The sequence below is a fragment of the Cuculus canorus genome, chromosome 1 (assembly GCF_017976375.1).
Source record: "Cuculus canorus isolate bCucCan1 chromosome 1, bCucCan1.pri, whole genome shotgun sequence".
Taxonomy (NCBI): domain Eukaryota; kingdom Metazoa; phylum Chordata; class Aves; order Cuculiformes; family Cuculidae; genus Cuculus; species Cuculus canorus.
This window is the reverse complement of record NC_071401.1, coordinates 138,439,288-138,458,352: the sequence shown is the minus strand read 5'-3', so window position 1 is coordinate 138,458,352 and position 19,065 is coordinate 138,439,288. Positions and strand designations below refer to the sequence as shown.

General features: G+C 40.0%; 1 protein-coding gene across 2 annotated transcripts in view; it reads left to right on the top strand.

Moving 5' to 3' along the window:
- The window catches only part of PDE3A (phosphodiesterase 3A), a 258,155-nt gene that overhangs the window by 162,932 nt on the left and 76,158 nt on the right, over positions 1–19,065 (top strand). For both annotated transcript variants that reach the window (XM_054056250.1, XM_054056251.1), the window contains exon 2: positions 606–656. In XM_054056250.1, coding sequence (XP_053912225.1) covers positions 606–656 — 51 coding nt within the window. The remainder of the gene's footprint in view (positions 1–605; positions 657–19,065) is intronic.

Genomic DNA, 19,065 nt, shown 5'->3' with positions numbered 1-19,065 from the left:
GAGTTGAATATAATTAATGCTTGCCTTTTCTTTAACTTGAGGAGCTGCATGTCATCACAAATCTTAATTTGAATTTCACAAGAACCCATTATCTCTAAACCCTTTCTGTCATTGCTTTTCTCTGCAACGTAATGACTCCAACCTGTATTGCTTTAGAAGATGTACCTCTCTTTTTTTATTATGTTAGGAATAATTCAGTGGTGAGGCAGTATTACAGCTGTTGCTAACTTTCATGCCTGGTGTAAAATGTATATTGCTATTTCATCAAAAGTCTCATGGTTTTCATAATCTCCTTGTTGATATATCAGATAGATAAGTATTAATATTTGACTAAAGCCGAATCTGTAACAGTGGGAATTTTATTAGTTGAGTAGTGTTGTGATGATAGACGTGCGTGTTGGCTCTGAAAGTAAAGGTACAAAGTTATAGTAACAACTCCCAAGTCTTCTTACCCTCATTATGAAGCTAAAAGTTGTGTGAAATAAATTGTAACTACAAACCTGTTTTTTCAAAGCAAAATTTGTAATGGACATAAAAGCATGAATACTTCAACTAAAGCTAATGTGTGAGATTTTTCACTTACCTTGCTTTTCCTTATTTTTCAGCTCATGGGGCATTCTGAATGGGATCACAAACGAGGACCCAGAGGCTCACAGGTCAGTTGCTTAATATTCTGTGTTTGGGTTTGGGTTTTGGTAAATTTGAGGTATTCAAGAAAGTTTTCCATGTGAGATTGGCAGAGCTGTTCATTTTGTTAATATTTGTAGGTTGAATCAATGGAAAAAAAGCATAAAACCATGACAACTTTCATTAATATAATTTTTGAGCTGTGATCCGAACAACTGATCCAGACAGAGCTGAGTCATGCAACAGAAGGTTTCTTTCAGTGGCAGAAAGATAGATTTGATGTATTGAGAAAGCATTTCTTACCTAGCTGTCTCCGTCCGGGTATCAAAGGAAAGCAATTTCAGATAATGTACTTGTGTTTTGTGGTGAGTGTTTTTTTAAAGCTGGCAAACTTGTACAACTTGGATGAGCCTCTCACCTCGTTCACTAATAAAGGTGGTGTTAGAACTGTGTGGGGAGGTACAAGAAAGCCACATGTTGCTACTGTTTTGCTCTTGACATATCGTGGAAAGGAAGTTATGCTAGCAGTATTAATGGTATCACACTGATATATTTCTAAATTATCCACAGAATTGCAGTTGCTGCAAAGGAGACATTGCTACTAATATTGATGTTCAGGAATTTTTCTTTCTTGGGTAAAGCTGTCTTTCCCATCTGGTATTGAAACTATAAAAATACATTGTTAGGACTCTGGTATTTTGGAATGGTTTTCCCTTCAGGTGAAGGATTTTTATATGAATAAAAACATCTATATCTAAATCTATAATAAACGGGCTCTCCTGCTGTGGAGCTACGTGTTTGCAACCTTAATCTCAGTAGGGTAGTTCCTAGCCTAACCTTCATAATGCCGCTTGCAAAAATCACTGGTGTACTTGCATTTAATGAGAAAATATCGTATGTTAATGAGGAAGATGATGCTTATTTTAATAGACGAGATTTACTATTTTTAATGCAAAATTCATTTACTATGGTTTACTCTTTTAACCTTATTCTTGCAGAATTCTACATTTTTTTCCTAAAATTTTCTAAGCTTCTTTCTTGCAACTGATTTCAAAACCATCTTGAAATTTGCAGGAAAGTCAGTATTTCATTAAACAGTTTAAGGTTGCAGATCTGAGTTTTTTAGGTGACAGGATGCCATTTAACAAAGATAAAAACAAAACCAAAAAGCAAACTGTTTGTCAGTGGAAACTGAGGAATTACAGAAATCAGGGAAATCCTGTCATGTAAGATGAAATCTGTTCAGTACGTAATCTCTTCTGCCTCATCTTATGTGCTAGTTGATCACGTTGTGTTCTTCTGGTCCAAAGACTGGGAGGTAGATTGGATTCCTCTAAACTACTGTTGAGAGGAAAGCATTCACTTGACAGACTTTTAAGTTGACTTAGACTTCTTAAACTTTTCTAGCATTATTGCAAATCTTCATCTAAATTTTGTATGCATATAAAAATATGAGTAGGCTTTCATATGCTCTGAACCATGTCCTACAGTCCTGATTCTTTGCCTATGGCAGCAAAATATTTAGAATCTGCTGACTGTGGTACATATGAACTCTGTGATGGAGTTGCATGAGAAACAGAGACCTCAGTTCTGTCTAAGTCCTCATGCCTGATGCATCCTATTGGCTGTGTGCCTCCATGCTTGAAGGACTTTTTTGTTGACAGACATTTTTGAGGGTTTACAGCTAGCCAATCCAAAACTTTAGAGAAAGAGATTTAGGTGAAAGGTAAGTGGTATCAATCTGGTCCAGATAGGTTCTAAATTAAAAGGTAAGATGGATCAAGTTGACTATCAAAAATGTATCTTGCTGCAGGAAATTGTGCTTGTGTAGTTTAATAGATCCCTTTTGTGTTTTCTGAAAAAGTGAACTCGCAGGATGAAATAGTTGCTGAAGAATTTTTTCATTATTTGTTCTCATGAGGCTAGTTTCTCCTAAGGAAGTTTCCAGAGAAATTAATATATTGGCTGGTTTCTCCCTTTCACTCCTTCCTGAGAATAAGGAGGGCTTATGTGGTATGGCCTAGTTTCAGAGGAAGAGGTCATGTGGGCATTAACTCAGTTGCCTCAAATATCTATCTATGTGAAGTCAAGTAAAACCATTTCTTGGTTGCTGTTAGGGAAAGTTGTACTTGGGTTAAATGAGATAGTGGGTTACTAAACATATAGATGAAGTTCTCTGGGTTTCAGAAGAGGCTGAGAAGGAGATAGTTGTTAGAAGATAACTCTATATAAATTTAAAAATTTTTGCTATCTTCCTGAGTATGGTTTTATTCTTTCCTTGTGTGATGTTTGTGTCCTTAATAAATGTACCGTTTATTAAACAAGGTCTTGATTACAATTTAAGACGAGTAATCTGTTAGGTATACTTCTCCTTCAAATTTAACACATCAGGTGTTTAAACATAGGCTGGCAGTTTCCTGTAGGATCTGCTACAAGGTTGCTTATGGTGTTTCCCTAGAACTGTGGAGAGCAGAGAAATGAGACTCCGGAGAAGAGATCTCTCTTGGCCAAGGGTGGCCTGCGCTGCCCAGGCAAGCAGCAAGAGGGAAGGAAGGGGTTTAAGCTTCTATTATTAGGAGCCAATTTATTGGTCTTCTTTGATCTTTTAATTCTTATGGAGTAAAGTGAAAAAAGTGGGAAGATAAATCTTAGGAAGCCACCTGCATGTGTGAATGTTAGCAATGTCAGTTGTGAGAAAAACAAGTGAAACCACTGGTTTAGCATAACATAAAACCAAAATCCACTTATAAACTCATAAAATTATTCTATCAAGACTCATCAAACAAAACTGTAATTCTCTTATGATTTTTTTTTTTTTTTTTTAAGAACTGGTAGGTTTTCTATGGTATGTATTGAAACGTGAGAGGAAACTACTATGGTGCATGTCATACTTCTTAGTGACCTGCTTGGAAAATATGTTCCTTTTCTGCATGTGGGAGTTAAATGCAAAGTGATGTAGTTACAGGTAGTGAAGAATGTCAAATGAAATACACTGAGGCTTATGGGAATTTCTGTTTGCAGGAGTTTGTCTCCTGATAAGCATCTGCAATTCAATAGAATGTAAATGGGACAAGTGAAAAGCTGTCTTTACAATATTTAACTTGCTCCTGACTTCCACACCAACACTGCACTCACTGTTTTATAGATTACACACATATGTATGTATATGTATGTGTGTATGTTGTAGGATCCCTTTTCTTTTAGACTAGTTATACTATCAAGGCTGCTTTAATTAGAGTAAATTATAGGTTGCCTTACAAAGACCAATGAGTTCCTGGCTACAACTACTTTTTTTTTTTTCCCTTCTTTTTTTTTTTATCTCTGAAGGTAACACTTCCTGCTGTAAATGCTTCACATAGAGAACTTGCTGTCTGGATTTGAAATCTTGCAGAAATTCAAAGTGTTCATTTTGTTCCATGCTTAATTTTTAAAATTAATACAGATTAAGATTTAGGCATGAAACTTTGAAACTGAGTTCCAAGTTAAAGAAATTCCTAAATGTTTAGGAATGTTTAACCCACCTAAAGAAACCTCTTCTCTCTCTAAGTTGTGCATGCAGTCTGTAGAACTACATCATCTCACTCATGTGAGGGCAAAATGTTCATAGCCATTTTTAATATCAGTACATGCTACAAGAAAATGTGATTAGCAGAGTTCATCTTTGGCATATTATCCCCCTGCAGAAAAAACAATCAAACTGTATTTTAATTATTCTACTGAAACATAATACTTGACACTTCTAAGATATTTCAGGTGGAAGCCACAGCACACTTTGTGCACACGTTTTTAGGAGGGACCTTGAATGTGTGGGAGTTTTGTTGCTCTGTCATCGATACGTGTTTGGCTTGCTGAAGATGTAGGCATAGCCCCAGTAGTCATTGGAATCGAACAATCGTTCCTCCGACAATCTAAAAGCTTGCTAATCGGGAGAGAAACACAGAGGTCCAGTGTTTTTAATTCTCTTTAAGTATAAAAGCTCTCAATTATATATCTGAGGTGCTGCATTTTACCCCTCCAGTTCCTAAGCAACAGCTATTTTCAGATTGAGTGCGTCTGGTGTTGTCTACCTACTTCATGCTTTTGCGAGGTAATTCGTCAGTGAGAGCTAGGCTTTTCAGTACCTCACCTGATTCCCTTTGTTGTGGAACTATAAGGAGACGGATACTTTAGAGAAACAGAAGGAGCTTGGGTGTAACAGGTCTCGACCTGAAAGCTTGGAAAAACTTGTGTACATCGGGGAGCTCTGTCGTCTACAGCATGAAGCACAGCAGTCAGAAATAAGGTTCTTGACGCTGGTTTGGAAGAAGTCTTTTTCTCAAGTGTGGAAAAACCTTTTGAGCAGATTCAAAATCATGAGCCGGAAATCTCTGTACTTGCTGAAACGTAGGTGGGAATCAATTCCCGCTACTGACCAGGTACTGTACTCTGGTGAATCTGTTGTGTCACTGTCTTCCTTCACAATGCACTGTAAAAGGGTTTACGGTGATTTAATAGTGGTGATTGGAGTCCTCTGCATATAGAGAAAACCATCTGATCATTACTTGTCATTTCCATGGTGAATAGTGCAGAATGTTGGTAAAGGCAGTTTTGCAAGAGCGTGTGCTTGTGAATGTGTAGGTGCCATGACAGCCCACTAATGCAGACTTAAGTAACTGACAGAATCTCCCTATAAGACTTTTCTAAAGATTTTAGGAGTATTTTAAAGTGAGTGGTAAGGAAAAGTGTAGCCTGCTGCTGATGGTTTCCTCAATGCATGTCTTTATGCATTTCATATCTTACATGTATGTATGTATGAAATCATTGATTACAAGTAGTCGTAGTGCACTGGCAGAACCTCATCTTTTTCATCATCTTGGTTGATGCATCATTTCAAGTACATTAACAAAGATGAGACTAAAGCACATGTAAATTATATGGACCAGATATAGCATGAAAATTGTGGGATGCTGTTTGGAGCAAGGATGGTCACCACAAGTAGGACTAAGATGTGATGAATGGGAGTAAGATTAGTACATTTTATGCTTCTTGCTCCAGGCACCCCAGGGTTCTGTAAAAAGTTTTTCAATGTATCATTTGGGATGTAAAAACACTACAAGAAATAATTCTAGAAATAACATTAAAAGGAAAGTGGAGGTAGTAGCTTATTACATATTCCAACTCAGTTTTCTGTTTATGAAGCAGTTGACTATAAAGGGATGCCTTTATTAATGGAAAAGAGGCAATCTGGGGAAAATTCTTCAAGGCTGGACTACATAAATATTTCCCAGTTTTTAAAGAAGGATCCTCCTGTACCCTTTTAATTGAAAGGGGGAAAGGAAAAGCAGATTACTTGCCATTTTTTATAGAGTTGTAGATTTTTAAAGCCAATTTGGACTGCTCTGAACATCTAGAGATCTCAGACATATTACTAGTCAAGAAATAGCATGCTATCACATGTTTTCTGGTTAAGCAAGACTATGCCTTTTAAATAATATCCAGTTTTAATTTAAAGACTTGAAATGAATAACAATCGACATTTTCCTATCAAGCTTTTCTGATTTTTAAGTGTTGTCTCTTTTAACATAATGCCTTCATGTTTGACTTTTTCTGATTTAAATCTCCTCCTATATCAATTTGCTACACTTTTGAATGCCAGATTTTAAAAGCTCACTTTCAGAAATATTTTTCTTTCCTGAACAGATACCTAGATTATTCTTCTCTTTTGATTTGCTAGCATTTAAACTAGCTGAAATATTATGTTTCAAAGGAATCAGATTCTCTGGTAATTTGCAATATAAAAAAATAATAATAAAGCTAATAAGGTATTGTTGGTGAATACAATTTCATAGTTTTGAAATCGAATGGAATAGATCCAGTTCAATTAAGCATTCTTAAATCTCCTGGGTAAAGAAGGTTAAAGAAATACTCTGTTATGAAGTGAATCATTTGTCATCTTGTTTCTGTTACGAAGATGTAGGCAGACTAGTGTGATTTCAAAGGAAAACTGTATTTCAGCCTTTTGGCTTCCTTCTTCCTCTGACATCAGTGCAGATCCTTGGCCTATTATGAATAAATATTTGATGAGTAAGGGATCCCTGTTGCTGCATTTAGATTGCTAACCAGTTCACTTTTCCAGTGTTGCATTTTCTTTTTAATCCCATTAACCCTGATGTTGCATTGCATTGTGTTATAGTTTGATGTATCTGGAAAATATAAGTATTCCATACATATGCCTGAGGTGTGCTTGAACACACTAAGGTGTGTATCCTTTTCATCATCATCTCAATGCCTCTGGAGGGTTATAAAAGAGAAAAGAAAATTTCCCTGGCCCATATACCACTCTGAGAGAAGTGAGACTTAGTAAGTGATGTGTGTAGATGGAGTTGACTTGAGCATAGTTTGAATCTGTAAGGATTGCTTGAAGGTAAACTAAGGGAAGAAAGATGATGTTCAGCTTCAAACACATAGATAATTCTCTGGCTGTTTGTACTGCTCCTTGACGCGGGGTGGCACAGATGGAGCGGGGCTGTTCTGCTTCTTCTCCCTCTTGCTCAGCAGTACCTCATAGGAAAATGGAGTTACTGTGCAAGATTACAACCACCTAGAAGCAATTTTTTCAGCATTTTAGGCTGAGCCTGTTCATAGGACCATATAAAAATAATAGCTCTGCCTTTTTGTGCAAATTCATTATTTAGTCCTTAAAGGAATACACTGGCTTTGTATGTTGTAGGCTAACCTTGAGGAAATTATATTCTACTTTGATATATGAGCAGTACATTGTAGGTTATTTCCCTATTCAGAGGAGAGGAGTGATTTTTATTTTAACTGATTTATTGTATTACCACTTTTTTTTCTTTCTTTTTTTTTTTTTTTGAAGGCTAAAGGAAGGAAATAAAATGGCAATCTGAAAAATCGGGTTTTTGGCTTGATATTATTTCTAGTTTGAAATGATATAGCAGATCTGCTGTTTTAAGGACATGGGAGCTGTAAATCCACAGTGAAGTCTGTTACTCCATTTGAACACCTTGTATCTTTTAAAACTCATTAAGTGATTTCTATTCCTCATCTTAGGTAGTTTACATCTGAAATGCAGAACCATAACCAGTCTGAGAAGCAGAGTCAGAGAAAAAACAAGAGTAGTTACAATGGCTGTAGACAATATTGTTGCAGGAGGGGATTGTATTGTTTTATTTTTGATATTTTGAGCGTCATTTACGCTCACACACAGCATGGCCAAGAAGTTCTCATGGTTTCTGGGGTCTGCTATGACAAAGGAATTTTTTGGTGGTTGGCTTTTTGGGCATGTGAAAGAGTGAGGAAAGTGGGTTTAAATGTGAACACTGAGTTAGATCTTTTGGGGTTCAGCTGATAAGAAATGTTTTACCTACCTATGCCTTTTTTAATATATTTTGATGGTGAACTGTACATTATGTAGTAACCTCTATTCAACAAATTGTGGTATTTCTTGGTGCTTGAATTTTGAATGCCTTTATATATCTCATTTATATGAGATAAAATGAGATATCATTTCATGACTATGGCACCTATAAATTGGTGCAGAAGGAACTACCTTCATACATCTAAGAAAAGAATTTGTGAATGCTTTTCTTTCTTGTCTATCCAGCAGTTCAGATTGCCTGAAAGTCTTTCTTGAAGTTTCAGTTCAGGTTTAACATCGAATGGTTTGAATGGAAAGAGACCTTTAAAAATCATCTAGTCCAGCCCGCCTGTGGCAAGCAGAGAAATCTTTAGCTAGAGCAGGTTGCTCAAAGTCCCCTCCAACCTGACCTTGAATGTCTCCCGGGAGGGGGCTTCTACCACCTCTCTGGACAACCTGTTACAGTGTTTCACCACCCTCAGCATAAGAAGTTTCTTCCTTATATCTAGCTTGAATCTACCCTCTTCTAGTTTTAAACCATTGCCCGCCTTGTCCTATAGCAACAGGCCCTGCTAAAAAGATTCTCCCTATCTTTCTTATAAACCCCTTTTATTGAAAGGTTGTGATAAGTTCCCCCTGCAGCCTTCTCTTCTCTAGGCTAAACAATCCCAGCTCTCTCAGCCTTTCCTTATAGGAGAGGTGCTCCATCCCTCTGAACATTTTTATGGCCCTCCTCTGGACCCCTCTCCCCCAACAGATCCATGCTTGTGCTAAGGGCTCCAGAGCTGGCCACAGTACTCCAGATCTGGTCTCACCAGAGGCTGTTCTGAATCTCTTTATCTCCCATCCTGTAATTGATACCATGCATTGCCCTAGCCCAGGTGCAGGACCTTGCACTTAGCTTTGTTGAACCTCATGACGTTCATACAGACCCACTTGTCAAGCTTGTCCCTTCTGGATGGCATCCCATCCCTCAGCCATGTCAGCCACACCACTCAGCTTGGTGTTGTCTGCCAACTTGCTGAGGGTGCACTCAAGCCCACTGCCTATGTCATTGATGAAGATGTTAAACAGTACTGGTCCCAACAGAGACCCCTAGGGGACACCACTTGTCACAGATCTCCATCTGGACATTGAGCCATTGACCACTACCCTCTGGTAACCATCCAGCCAATTTCCTATCCACTGTATAGTCCATCCATCAAATCCATATTTCTCCAATTTAGAGAGAAGGATGTTGTGGGGGACCATGTCAAAGGCCTTACAGAAATCCAAGTAGACAACATTTATAGCTCTTCTCTGATCCCCTGATGTAGTTACTTCATCAAAGAAGGCTACTAAGTTGGTCAAGCAGGACTTGCCTTTGGTTAAGCCATGTTGGCTGTCTCAAATTGTCTTTGGGTCCTCCATGAACCTTAGCATAGCTTCTGGAAGCATCTGTTCCATGACTTTCTGAGGCACAGAGGTGAGGCTGACTGTTCAGTAGATCCCAAAGTCTTCCTTTTTACCCCTTTTGAGGAGGGCCAGAAATTCTCGGTTGGTTTTATTTGGTGTATTTGCCTGAGGATCATGTTTCTTAGACTAATCCCAATTTTTCACCCCTACTACAACTCAGAATGATTTTTCTGAATGCATATACATTTAAAATGCTGTGGTAACCAAATGAGCCAAAGGTGATGAGGTATTTAATATTTGTTGTAAGGATATTGAGTATTTCCTCCTGTTTGAAACTCTTTCATGAGCCTTAGCCTTTGAGCATAAGTTGTATTTGATACCAGTCCCAATACAGGATAAGTCTTCACACGTTAGCCCGTGACATAAACTTCTAATTGTTTCATTGATGACTGAATTTGAAAACAGGAACTAAGTTTACAGAACAATATAAAAGCCAAGTAACCCAATGATTGATATATGGATTTATGTAGCGCTATAGATAGTTCTAAGCAATGTGGTGTGCAGGCAAGTAAACACACCACTAATATTTCTTTAGCTAGAAATGTATGTTTATAGCAGTATAAACAATGTTAATGCTTTCTGTACCATTAAGTCACCAGTTTAGGTTTTGATGGATCTGTGTAAATCCCATGAAGTGGTGTCTCTCTTACCTGCCAGTGATTTACCACACAGCTGTGCCTAAGGCAGTTTGCATATACAGTGCAATATCCTGTTCCTTACCACTGATCCATCAGAGAGAAGAAACTCCCATAGCCTACAACCTACACAGGGTGCTAAACAGCAAATAAACTCATCCCAATATGACTTGAGTCATAACTTTGTGAAATGATAAATACAAGGATTTTCCAGCAGAGAGTTTGATATAACATTACATCATACAGCCACCATATCTTCAATTTGTTCATGTATGAAGTAATTCCAATGGATTAAAGCTCCTATAAAGAAGTGGAATCATAGAATCAGTAAGGCTGGAAAAGACCTCTAAGATCAAGTCCAATCATCTGCCCAACATCACCATGCCTACTACACCAGGTTGGAAAAGACCTTTGATATTATTAAGCCAAACCATACCTTTTCACTACTAAATCATATCCCTAAGCACTTCTTCTACCCATTTGTTAAACACCTCCAGGGATGGTGACTCAATCACCTCCTTGGGCAGCCTGTTCCAGTGCCCAATAACCCTTTAGGTGGGGAAATTTTTCCTACTGTCCAATCTGAGCCTCCTCTAGCACAGTTTGAGGCTATTCCTTCTCATACTATCACCTATCACTTGAGAGAGAAGACCAACATCCACATCACTACAACATCCTTTCAGGCAGTTGTAGGCAGTGATAAGGTCTCCCCTCAGACTCCTCTTCTCCAGGCTGAACAACCCTAATTCCCACAGCCTGTCCTCACAAGACTTGTTCTCCAGCCCCTTCACCAGCTTCGTTGCTCCAGGGCATCAATATCTTTCTTGTAGTGAGGGCCCCAAAACTGAGCACAATATTTGAGGTGTGTCCTCACCAATGCCGAGTGCAGTGGCAGAATCATTTCCCTGGTCCTGCTGGCCACGCTGTTTCTGATACAAGCCAAGATGCTTTTGGCCTTCTTGGCCACCTGGGCACACTGCTGGCTCATGTTCAGTCACATGTCAACCAACACCGCCAGGTCCTTCTCCTCCAGGCAGCTTTCCAGCCACTGTCCCCCAAGCCTGTAGTGCTGCATGGGGTTGTTGTGCCCCAAGTGCAGGACCCAGCATTTGTCTTTGTTAAATCTCATCCCTCTGGCCTCAGCCCATCGGTCCGGCCTGTTCAGATCCCTCTGTAGAGCCTCCCTGCCCTCCAGCAGATCAACACTTCCTCCCAGCTTAGCATCATCAGAGAACTTGCTAAGGGTGCATTGACCCTTTGTCCAGGTCATTGATAAAGATATGGAACAGGACTGGAGCCAGCGCTGAGCCCTGGGGACACCACTTGTGACCGGCCTTCAGCTGCATTTAACTCCATTCACCACAACTCTTTGGGCCAAGCCATCCAGACAGTTTTTAACCCAGCAGAGGGTGTGCCTGTCCAAGCCAGTGGCAGCCAGTTTCTCAAATAGGAGACTGTGAGAAACTGTATCAAAGCCTTTACTGAAGTTCAGGTACGCTACATCCACAACCTTTCCCTCATCCATCAAGTGGGTCACCTTGTCATAGAAGGTGATCAGGTTAGTTTGGCAGGACCTGCCTTTCATAAACCCATGCTGAGTGGGCCTGATCACCCGGTTGTCCTGTGTGTGCTGTGTGATAGCACCCAAGACAACCTGCTCCATGACCTCCCCCAGCACCGAGGTCAGACTGACAGGTCTGTAGTTTCCCAGATCCTCCCTCTGGCCCTTCTCGTAAATGGATGTAACGTCTGCCAGCCTCCAGTTAAGTGGAACATACCCAGTCAGCCAGAACTGCTGGTGGATGATGGAAGGGGGTTTGGCAAGCACCTCCACCAGCTCCCTTAATACCCTCGAGTGGATCCTGTCCAGCCCCATGGACCTGTGAATTGGCTGAGCAGGTCTCCTACCATTTCCTTACAGATCAAGAGAGCTTTGTTCTGCTCTTCCTCCCTGTCTTCTGGCTCGTGAGTTCGAGTACCCAGGGAACATCTTACCTTAATATTAAAGACTGAGGCAAAGAAGGCATTAAGTACCTCAGCCTTACCCTCATCCTTCATCACTATTTTCCCCCCTGTATCAACTAAAGGATAGAGATTCTCCTTGGCTGTCTTTTTGTTGTTGATATATTTGTAGAAACTTTTTTTATTATCTTTCATAGAATTGGCCAGTTTAAGTTCTAGTTGGGCTTTAGCCCTTCTGATTTTCTCTCTGCATGATCTCATTTCATTCCTGTAGTCCTCCCGAGATGCCTGCCCCTTCTGGCAAAGCTCATAGACTTTTCTCTTTTTTCTGATATCCACCCAGATCTCTCTGCTCAGCCAAGCTGGTTTTCTTCCCCACCAGCTCATTTTCCGGCACACATAATAAACACAAATAAAACCATGGAGAGGCAATGCAAGCCAAGACAGAGGTAATGCACTACCTTGCATTTAGTCAGAAGAACTGCGTGCCAGCGGTCACTCAGACAGGCTGCAGGAGCAGCAGTGCAAGTCACCACAGGAGCTCAGCAGAAGCCCTTAGCTCCTTTGTATCTCCAGCTTATTAAAATCTGTGAACCCAGGTGCTACAGCCTTTTAATTCGTAGTTCATCTCTTCCCCCCATCTTTGCATTAGCAAGGCCCATTGGGAATACATGCCTGAAGCAGGGTTCCTGCTGCAACACGTCACAACAGTGATCCTTGCATCTAACCCAATCCCTCTTAATACACCTGAAAACAGTTAAAAAAAAGTTACCTGTTAAGTATGTTTTTGTGGTTTTCCACAGCTATTCATTATTAATAAAACCTTACATTATCCTTTTATTCAGCAGACAAGTTTTCAGAGCTTTAGTGGCAGAGCAAAGATTTGTGGAGTTTGGGATGTTATGACAAAGAGGCCTCATGAGAGGACTGTGGGTTGTTTGGAATATGGAGCTGGGACTCAGGGAGGAGAGCTGCTTTTGCACAGCAGGAAAGGTGCAGAAAGCTGAGACTGGGATTAAGAAATGATCTATAAAATACTTCCTTCCTTTCTAATGCAGAAAACAAATGATGTAGTGCAGAAAGCTATCTCAAACAAGTTATTTGCATCAGATTTGGCTTTGCTTCTCTTCAAAGTGAGGAGTTGAGGCACAGACACTAGCTATGACTGTAGGACCATTTCTGTTTGTCCCCCCAGGCTTTCCACTCGGCCGGGTGGGAAATCAGGTGGCAATGAACTTGGCACCTGAAAGAGACCACTCATATCTGGTGCTGATACATCACCACTGGCACCCAGGAGATGACCAGAGAAGTTCTGCAGGTAGTCAGGATTGTCAGGATGTACATTTATGCCAGGGAGCCAGTGTTTCCAAAGTAAAACAGAGACTAGTTCATTTTAGACGGATCAGCATCAGAAATATATTTGTCATCTTGCATGGTTTTGGCCAGGCAAGAGCTATAGGGGAAGCCTTAGCACTACACATGCTTCCATACTGGCAAATGGCAATAAAATGTCCATAGCAATTCACGAGAACCTGAAGTGTGATAGAGATGTCGCACTTAGTGCTGATGTGGAAGCATAAGAGGCTGGAACCTGGCAGAACAAAAGACAGGATATGTCTCACTAGTAGTTGACACAGATGGTGCAGACAAACCTCCTGTAACCTGCCACATCCATCACTCGTGAGGTGGAGAAATACCTTTTAAATGGTGTCAGCCACTCTGTGAATCATCTTTTCTGTCAACTACTCTATCTCAAAATGACTGGCAGTGGGTTGGGAGCAATGGGTTGGAAGCTTAATAATGACAGCCCTCTTCTTAAGAATCACTCACTTTGTGATGTCAGTATTCTTTGTAGTTAAGCAGGAGCTTAACACATATTTTCAGAAATACTGCCTTTCTTCTTGAAAATCTTCCTTTGCTGCTAATCTTCTCAGGATTGTAATGGCAATCATGCTGCTACTCAGGTAGTCCAGTTGTGTGGAACATAACAGAATCTTTCTGATGACACTTGACTTAAGTGTACTTTATTTGGTGAATGAGTTCCAGCTTAAGAAGGTTGCAATTTGTAGAATTGTAACCATGCTGTAGTCCAGTGCAATTTGCAAAAGGAATCAGTACTGAAATGCAAAGGATAATCTGAGATGGTATCCTGGTGAAATGATGCCTTGAAACAGTGTGTTGAGAGAACAAGTAGTTAGGGAACATTACATTTGACTTGGTATTTTGAAAAGCAGAGATAGTGGAAGAAGCTGATGTGCTATCTCTTCCCCCATGCGCCCCCCTCAAGCATTATTTTAGATGGGAGAGTGCATATCCACTTCTGTGGTGTGGATATAAATTGATTATGGCAATTGAACTGAGAGGATGAGATTGTGAACCATCATCATTTGGAGCAGAGTAAGTGGATCTTTTTCTCTCTGGGATGATCACACTCCTGAAATATCCCTTTATCTCCCTGTATTTCTCTCATCATCACAGTGTATCTTTCTGGTCCAGCAGTTTTTACCATTTTGGGTTTTTTTTTTTGTTTGTTTTCAGATCCCTGTTCTTTGTGCAATGTAAATTTAGTGGCTACAGCTTATATTTCCCAATTGCTTATTTATAAATTCCTTTGAAGTAGTTCAGAGGTCTTCATTTTAAAAGAATATTGATTAAGAGATTTTATTCATGTTCAGTTCTCCTTTTTCAGTTTTCCAGTTGCAAACTGTTCAGAAAAATTCTTAGGGTATCAGTTATACTTCCTTCTTGGTCTTAGGGGAAGTTGAAATGTGTCAGTATTTGACAAAGTTGTTTGTTACCTTTAAGTACTTGTAGAGAAACTTGTAGACTTTCAGAGAGTTTAATCTGCTGAAATTCAAGTCCTGTGCTTTAGCACAAGCTAAAGCTATCTGCAAGTTTTTAGACTGCAAATTCTTCAAATGTCAAAGATTTGAGCATCCATATGCTACTCTCTGGAACTGAACCTACACTGAGAATGTTTTGAGTCCAGAGTGGTGCACCTCAAAGAGTCTAGTAGTAAATGATAAGTAAAACAGTGTCCCATAGTCTTGTCGAAGTGGCTATGCTGGATACAATTTTCTGAAAACAGGCTAACAGTTGCAAGGAAAAGCAGCACAAAAGTAAAAGCAACTGAAAATGAGGTTTTATGAAAGGAATTTATGACTAACAAATAATGGGAAATACAGCTAGCTTTCTTTTAATGAACCCACTCACACATTAAAACAATGTAGCACTGTGGCTTTTGTGGTTATCAAACAATGGCTCCCCAAAACTATTAAAAGCTGAGAATTGTACCATAGGAGGACACACTGAGAGAGCTGGGGTTGTTCAGCGTGGAGGAGAGAAGGCTCCAAGGAGACATTTTAGTGACCTTCCAGTATCTGAAGAGGCTACAAGAAAGCCGGGGAGAGACTCTTTACAAAGGCTTGTAGAGATAGGACTAGGGGGAATGGTTATAATTTGGTGAGGGGAAGATTTAGACTAGACATCAGGAGTAAATTCTTCACCGTGAGAGTGGTGAGGCACTGGCACAGGCTGCCCAGGGAAATTGTGGATGCCCCATCCCTGGAAGCGTTCAGGGCCAGGTTGAATGAGGACTTGGGCAGCCTGATCTAGTGGGAGGTGTCCCTGCCCATGACAGGGGGATTGGAATTAGATAGTCTTTAAGGTCCCTTCCAAATCAAACCACTGTACGATTCTGTGACTCTGCCTAGTTTTCAGCCAGTATGCTTCCACTGGTATGTTATAGTAGCACTGCTAGATGATGTAGGGTGCTCTAACTTTCCTTATGGAATTTCTACAGTGCCATTAGTGTCAGAGATGTCTTCAGTAATGAAGACAAAACAAACTGATTGATTTCACTTTATAATGGAAACTTCAATTTAAAACAATTTGATTAATATTGTTGTATTTTTTTCCCTGTGCTTCACATCCATACTGGGGAAGACATCTATGCTGTAATTGCTGCTCTCTGGGATAGTTTTAAAGAATAAATAAGTGAAAGTATTTCCTATTGTTCCTTCCTTACAAGAACACATGCTGAACTCTCTAGTAGCTCATTTTATGAGTTTCCCAGTGGAAAAGCTCACAGCTGATCGGCTGTATTCTCAACAGCAGATGTTCTTTTTCTGCTTGACTTTAGTAGTGAGCCATAATTTTTTTCTGTATCTGATGGATCACTGTTCAAATTTCAAAATGAATTATTGGAGCAGCCTCCTGAGATTTTCAAATAAGCCAGAGCTGGAATAAATCTTAAAGTCAAGTCATAAAAAGAAAATTTTATGTTGGGTTGGATTTTACAGATCAAAGGTTCATTGTGTAGTGGGCCTGTGTTGCTCAATTTCCAATTCCTGAATAACCTTGAATGTTACAAGAGCAGTATGAATTCTTGCAGTCCATAAAGGAAGCCTGGAGATTATCAGACCTGAACCTAGAGTTCATAATTATTGAGTTATTAGGCTTTATGCAAGGCTAAGAAAGTTACTCGTTATGGTGAGTCGACAAGACCCTAGAGGGAAAGTAGAGGCGCTGGTTATTGAAATGAAAAAAAAAAAAAATTCAGCATGAAAAGTATCTTTTTTAATGACCTAGATGATGAACAGAGTGCACCCTCAGCAAATTTGCAGATGATTCAAAACTGGGAGGAGTGGCTGCTACACCAGATGGTTGTGCTGTCATTCAGAGGGACCTCAGCAGGCTGGAGAAATGGGCCAAGGAGAATCTTATGAAGTTCCCCAGAGGTAAATACAAGGTCCTCCCACACGTGGAGAGAAATACTACAGACAGCAATACATTCTAGGTCCTGAGTGTCTGAGGAGCACCAGCATCTTGGCAGAGAGGGACCTGAGGATCCTACTGGACTCCAAGTTGAACGTTAGCCAGCAATGTGTTCTTGTGGCAAAGAAAGCCAACTGTATCCTGGACTGCATTGGGCAAAGCATTGCTCACAGCTTGAGAGTGGTGATCATTCTCCTCAGCTCAGCACTGGTGAGACATGTGGAGACACACAGAAACACTGGAGTACGTCCAGCAAAGGATCACAAAGGTGATTAAGGGACTGCAACATTTGTCATACAAGGAGAGGCTGAGAATGCTAGGATTGTTCAGCCAGGAAAAGAGAGGGCTCAGGGGGATCTTATCGATGTATATGAAAACCTGATGGGAGGAAGTAAAGGAAATGGAGCAAGACTTTTCTCAGTGGTGCCTAGTGTCTGGACAAGAGGCAATGGATAAAAACTGAAATCAGGAATTCTCACTTAAAAATAAGAAAGAACTTGTTCAGTTTGAGGGTTGACTGAGCACTGGAACAGATTACCAAGAAAGATAGTGAAGCCTTGGAGATACTCAAAACCAAACAGGATAAAGTCCTGAACAGCTGGCTTTAGCTGACACTGCTTTGATCAGAGGAGTTGGACTGGACCATCTCCAGAGGTCCCTTCCTACCCTCAAACCTTCTGTGGTTGTGTCCTGTGTTGTTGTGAAGATAGGCTTCCATGGGGCACTGCTTTTTCCCCTAAGCTACAGGAAGGGTTGGGTTTTCTTTCCACTAAATTTAGCAGCTCAAAGCTATGATGAGGTGCATTAATGCTACCAGATACTTGTCTCTACTAATAGTCACATATTTGCTGCTAAGTAGAATTGCCAAGAATGTCCTGCTGAGAATATGGTGCCACAGCATACTGTTCTGTGGCACTTGCAGATTATAATGCACTAGCTGTTGCCCTTCTTGTTTCTGGATGATGCTGGTAAAAGGAATGGAAAAAGTCCAGAGAGAAGGCTAATGCAATCTTTTTCTTCTAATTCTTTGCAGTTCATAGAGAGAGTGAGTGATACGGTGTTAGTGATCCTGTCCTTCTTTTTGAGGTGTGGAAGCAGAGGATGCACTTGTAGCTTTGTGAAGATTCATTCTTTCTACATCTCAGCCCCATCCAGTAGCTGGAAGACACGTGGCCCTAGCAAATGTTTGCCTTTTCATTTTCCCTGCACCTCCTACCATGTGCACACAAAAATTGAGAGGAGTAGAAAAAGCCATAGATGGAGAAGGGGAGCCAGAAAAAAATCTTTCCAAACAGAGCTGGAGCTTTATTAAAAACTGGCTACCAAGTTGATTTAAAACATGTAATCCCTTTTCAGACTACATGGATAGTATTTTGGTAGAAACCCAGATAGCCTTTCTTTCTGTTTCCAGTAACTTTGCTTCTGAAGTACAAGAGCTCAATTCTCTAAAAATGATCAAATGTCATTTATTAATAATGTCTATTATTCTGATATCTAACAGACAAAGAATTAAAAATTTTGTGTAACATATGGTTTCAAAAGTTCATATGGTGTTCTCATGTACATGTCCTCAGTTTCAGGATAAACTTTACACATACAGCATTTTTAGTTTTCACATCCAGGGTAGGGGGACCTGAATCTTCAAAGTCAGACGACACATACGATAGAAATGAGGAACGGCAATAAGCTTTTGTGTGTCATATTATCACAGACCAATTTTTATAGATGTCTAAAAATAGTAACCCTCTGCATATAGAGATTGTGTTTTAGGACTCCTGGAGGCGGGTAAGCGCCTGCTTCTTTTAAATTAACAGTTGGAGTTGAGTGAACAATCTGCAAATAATCATTTTATATTAAGTCCTTCATTAAGATGCAAAAAAACCAAAGGAGGTAGCTGACAAGAGAAGCTGCAGTAGTACTTTCTGTTCCTTACAACTATGTGGGATGTGAAAGTGATGAAGTCCATGATGAGGATTTTAAAGGATCAATGTTGCCTTTGAGACAGTGCAGTCTTCAGATGGCAATTGTTGCTAGGATTTTTATACGACTGCATTCTCATCACAGAAACAGCCCCTGGACAAAATCACACTGTGGATTTTGACTCATTTCTGTCCAGATAGGAAGCATGTTAAGAAGTATGACTGTATGTGTGGTTTCTGTGTATAGCTGCTACGTCCCATCTTAAAAACAGAAACTAGTTTTCTTTTTTGAGCTATAAATGATATTAGCACCAATGGCGGGTACAGCTTGATG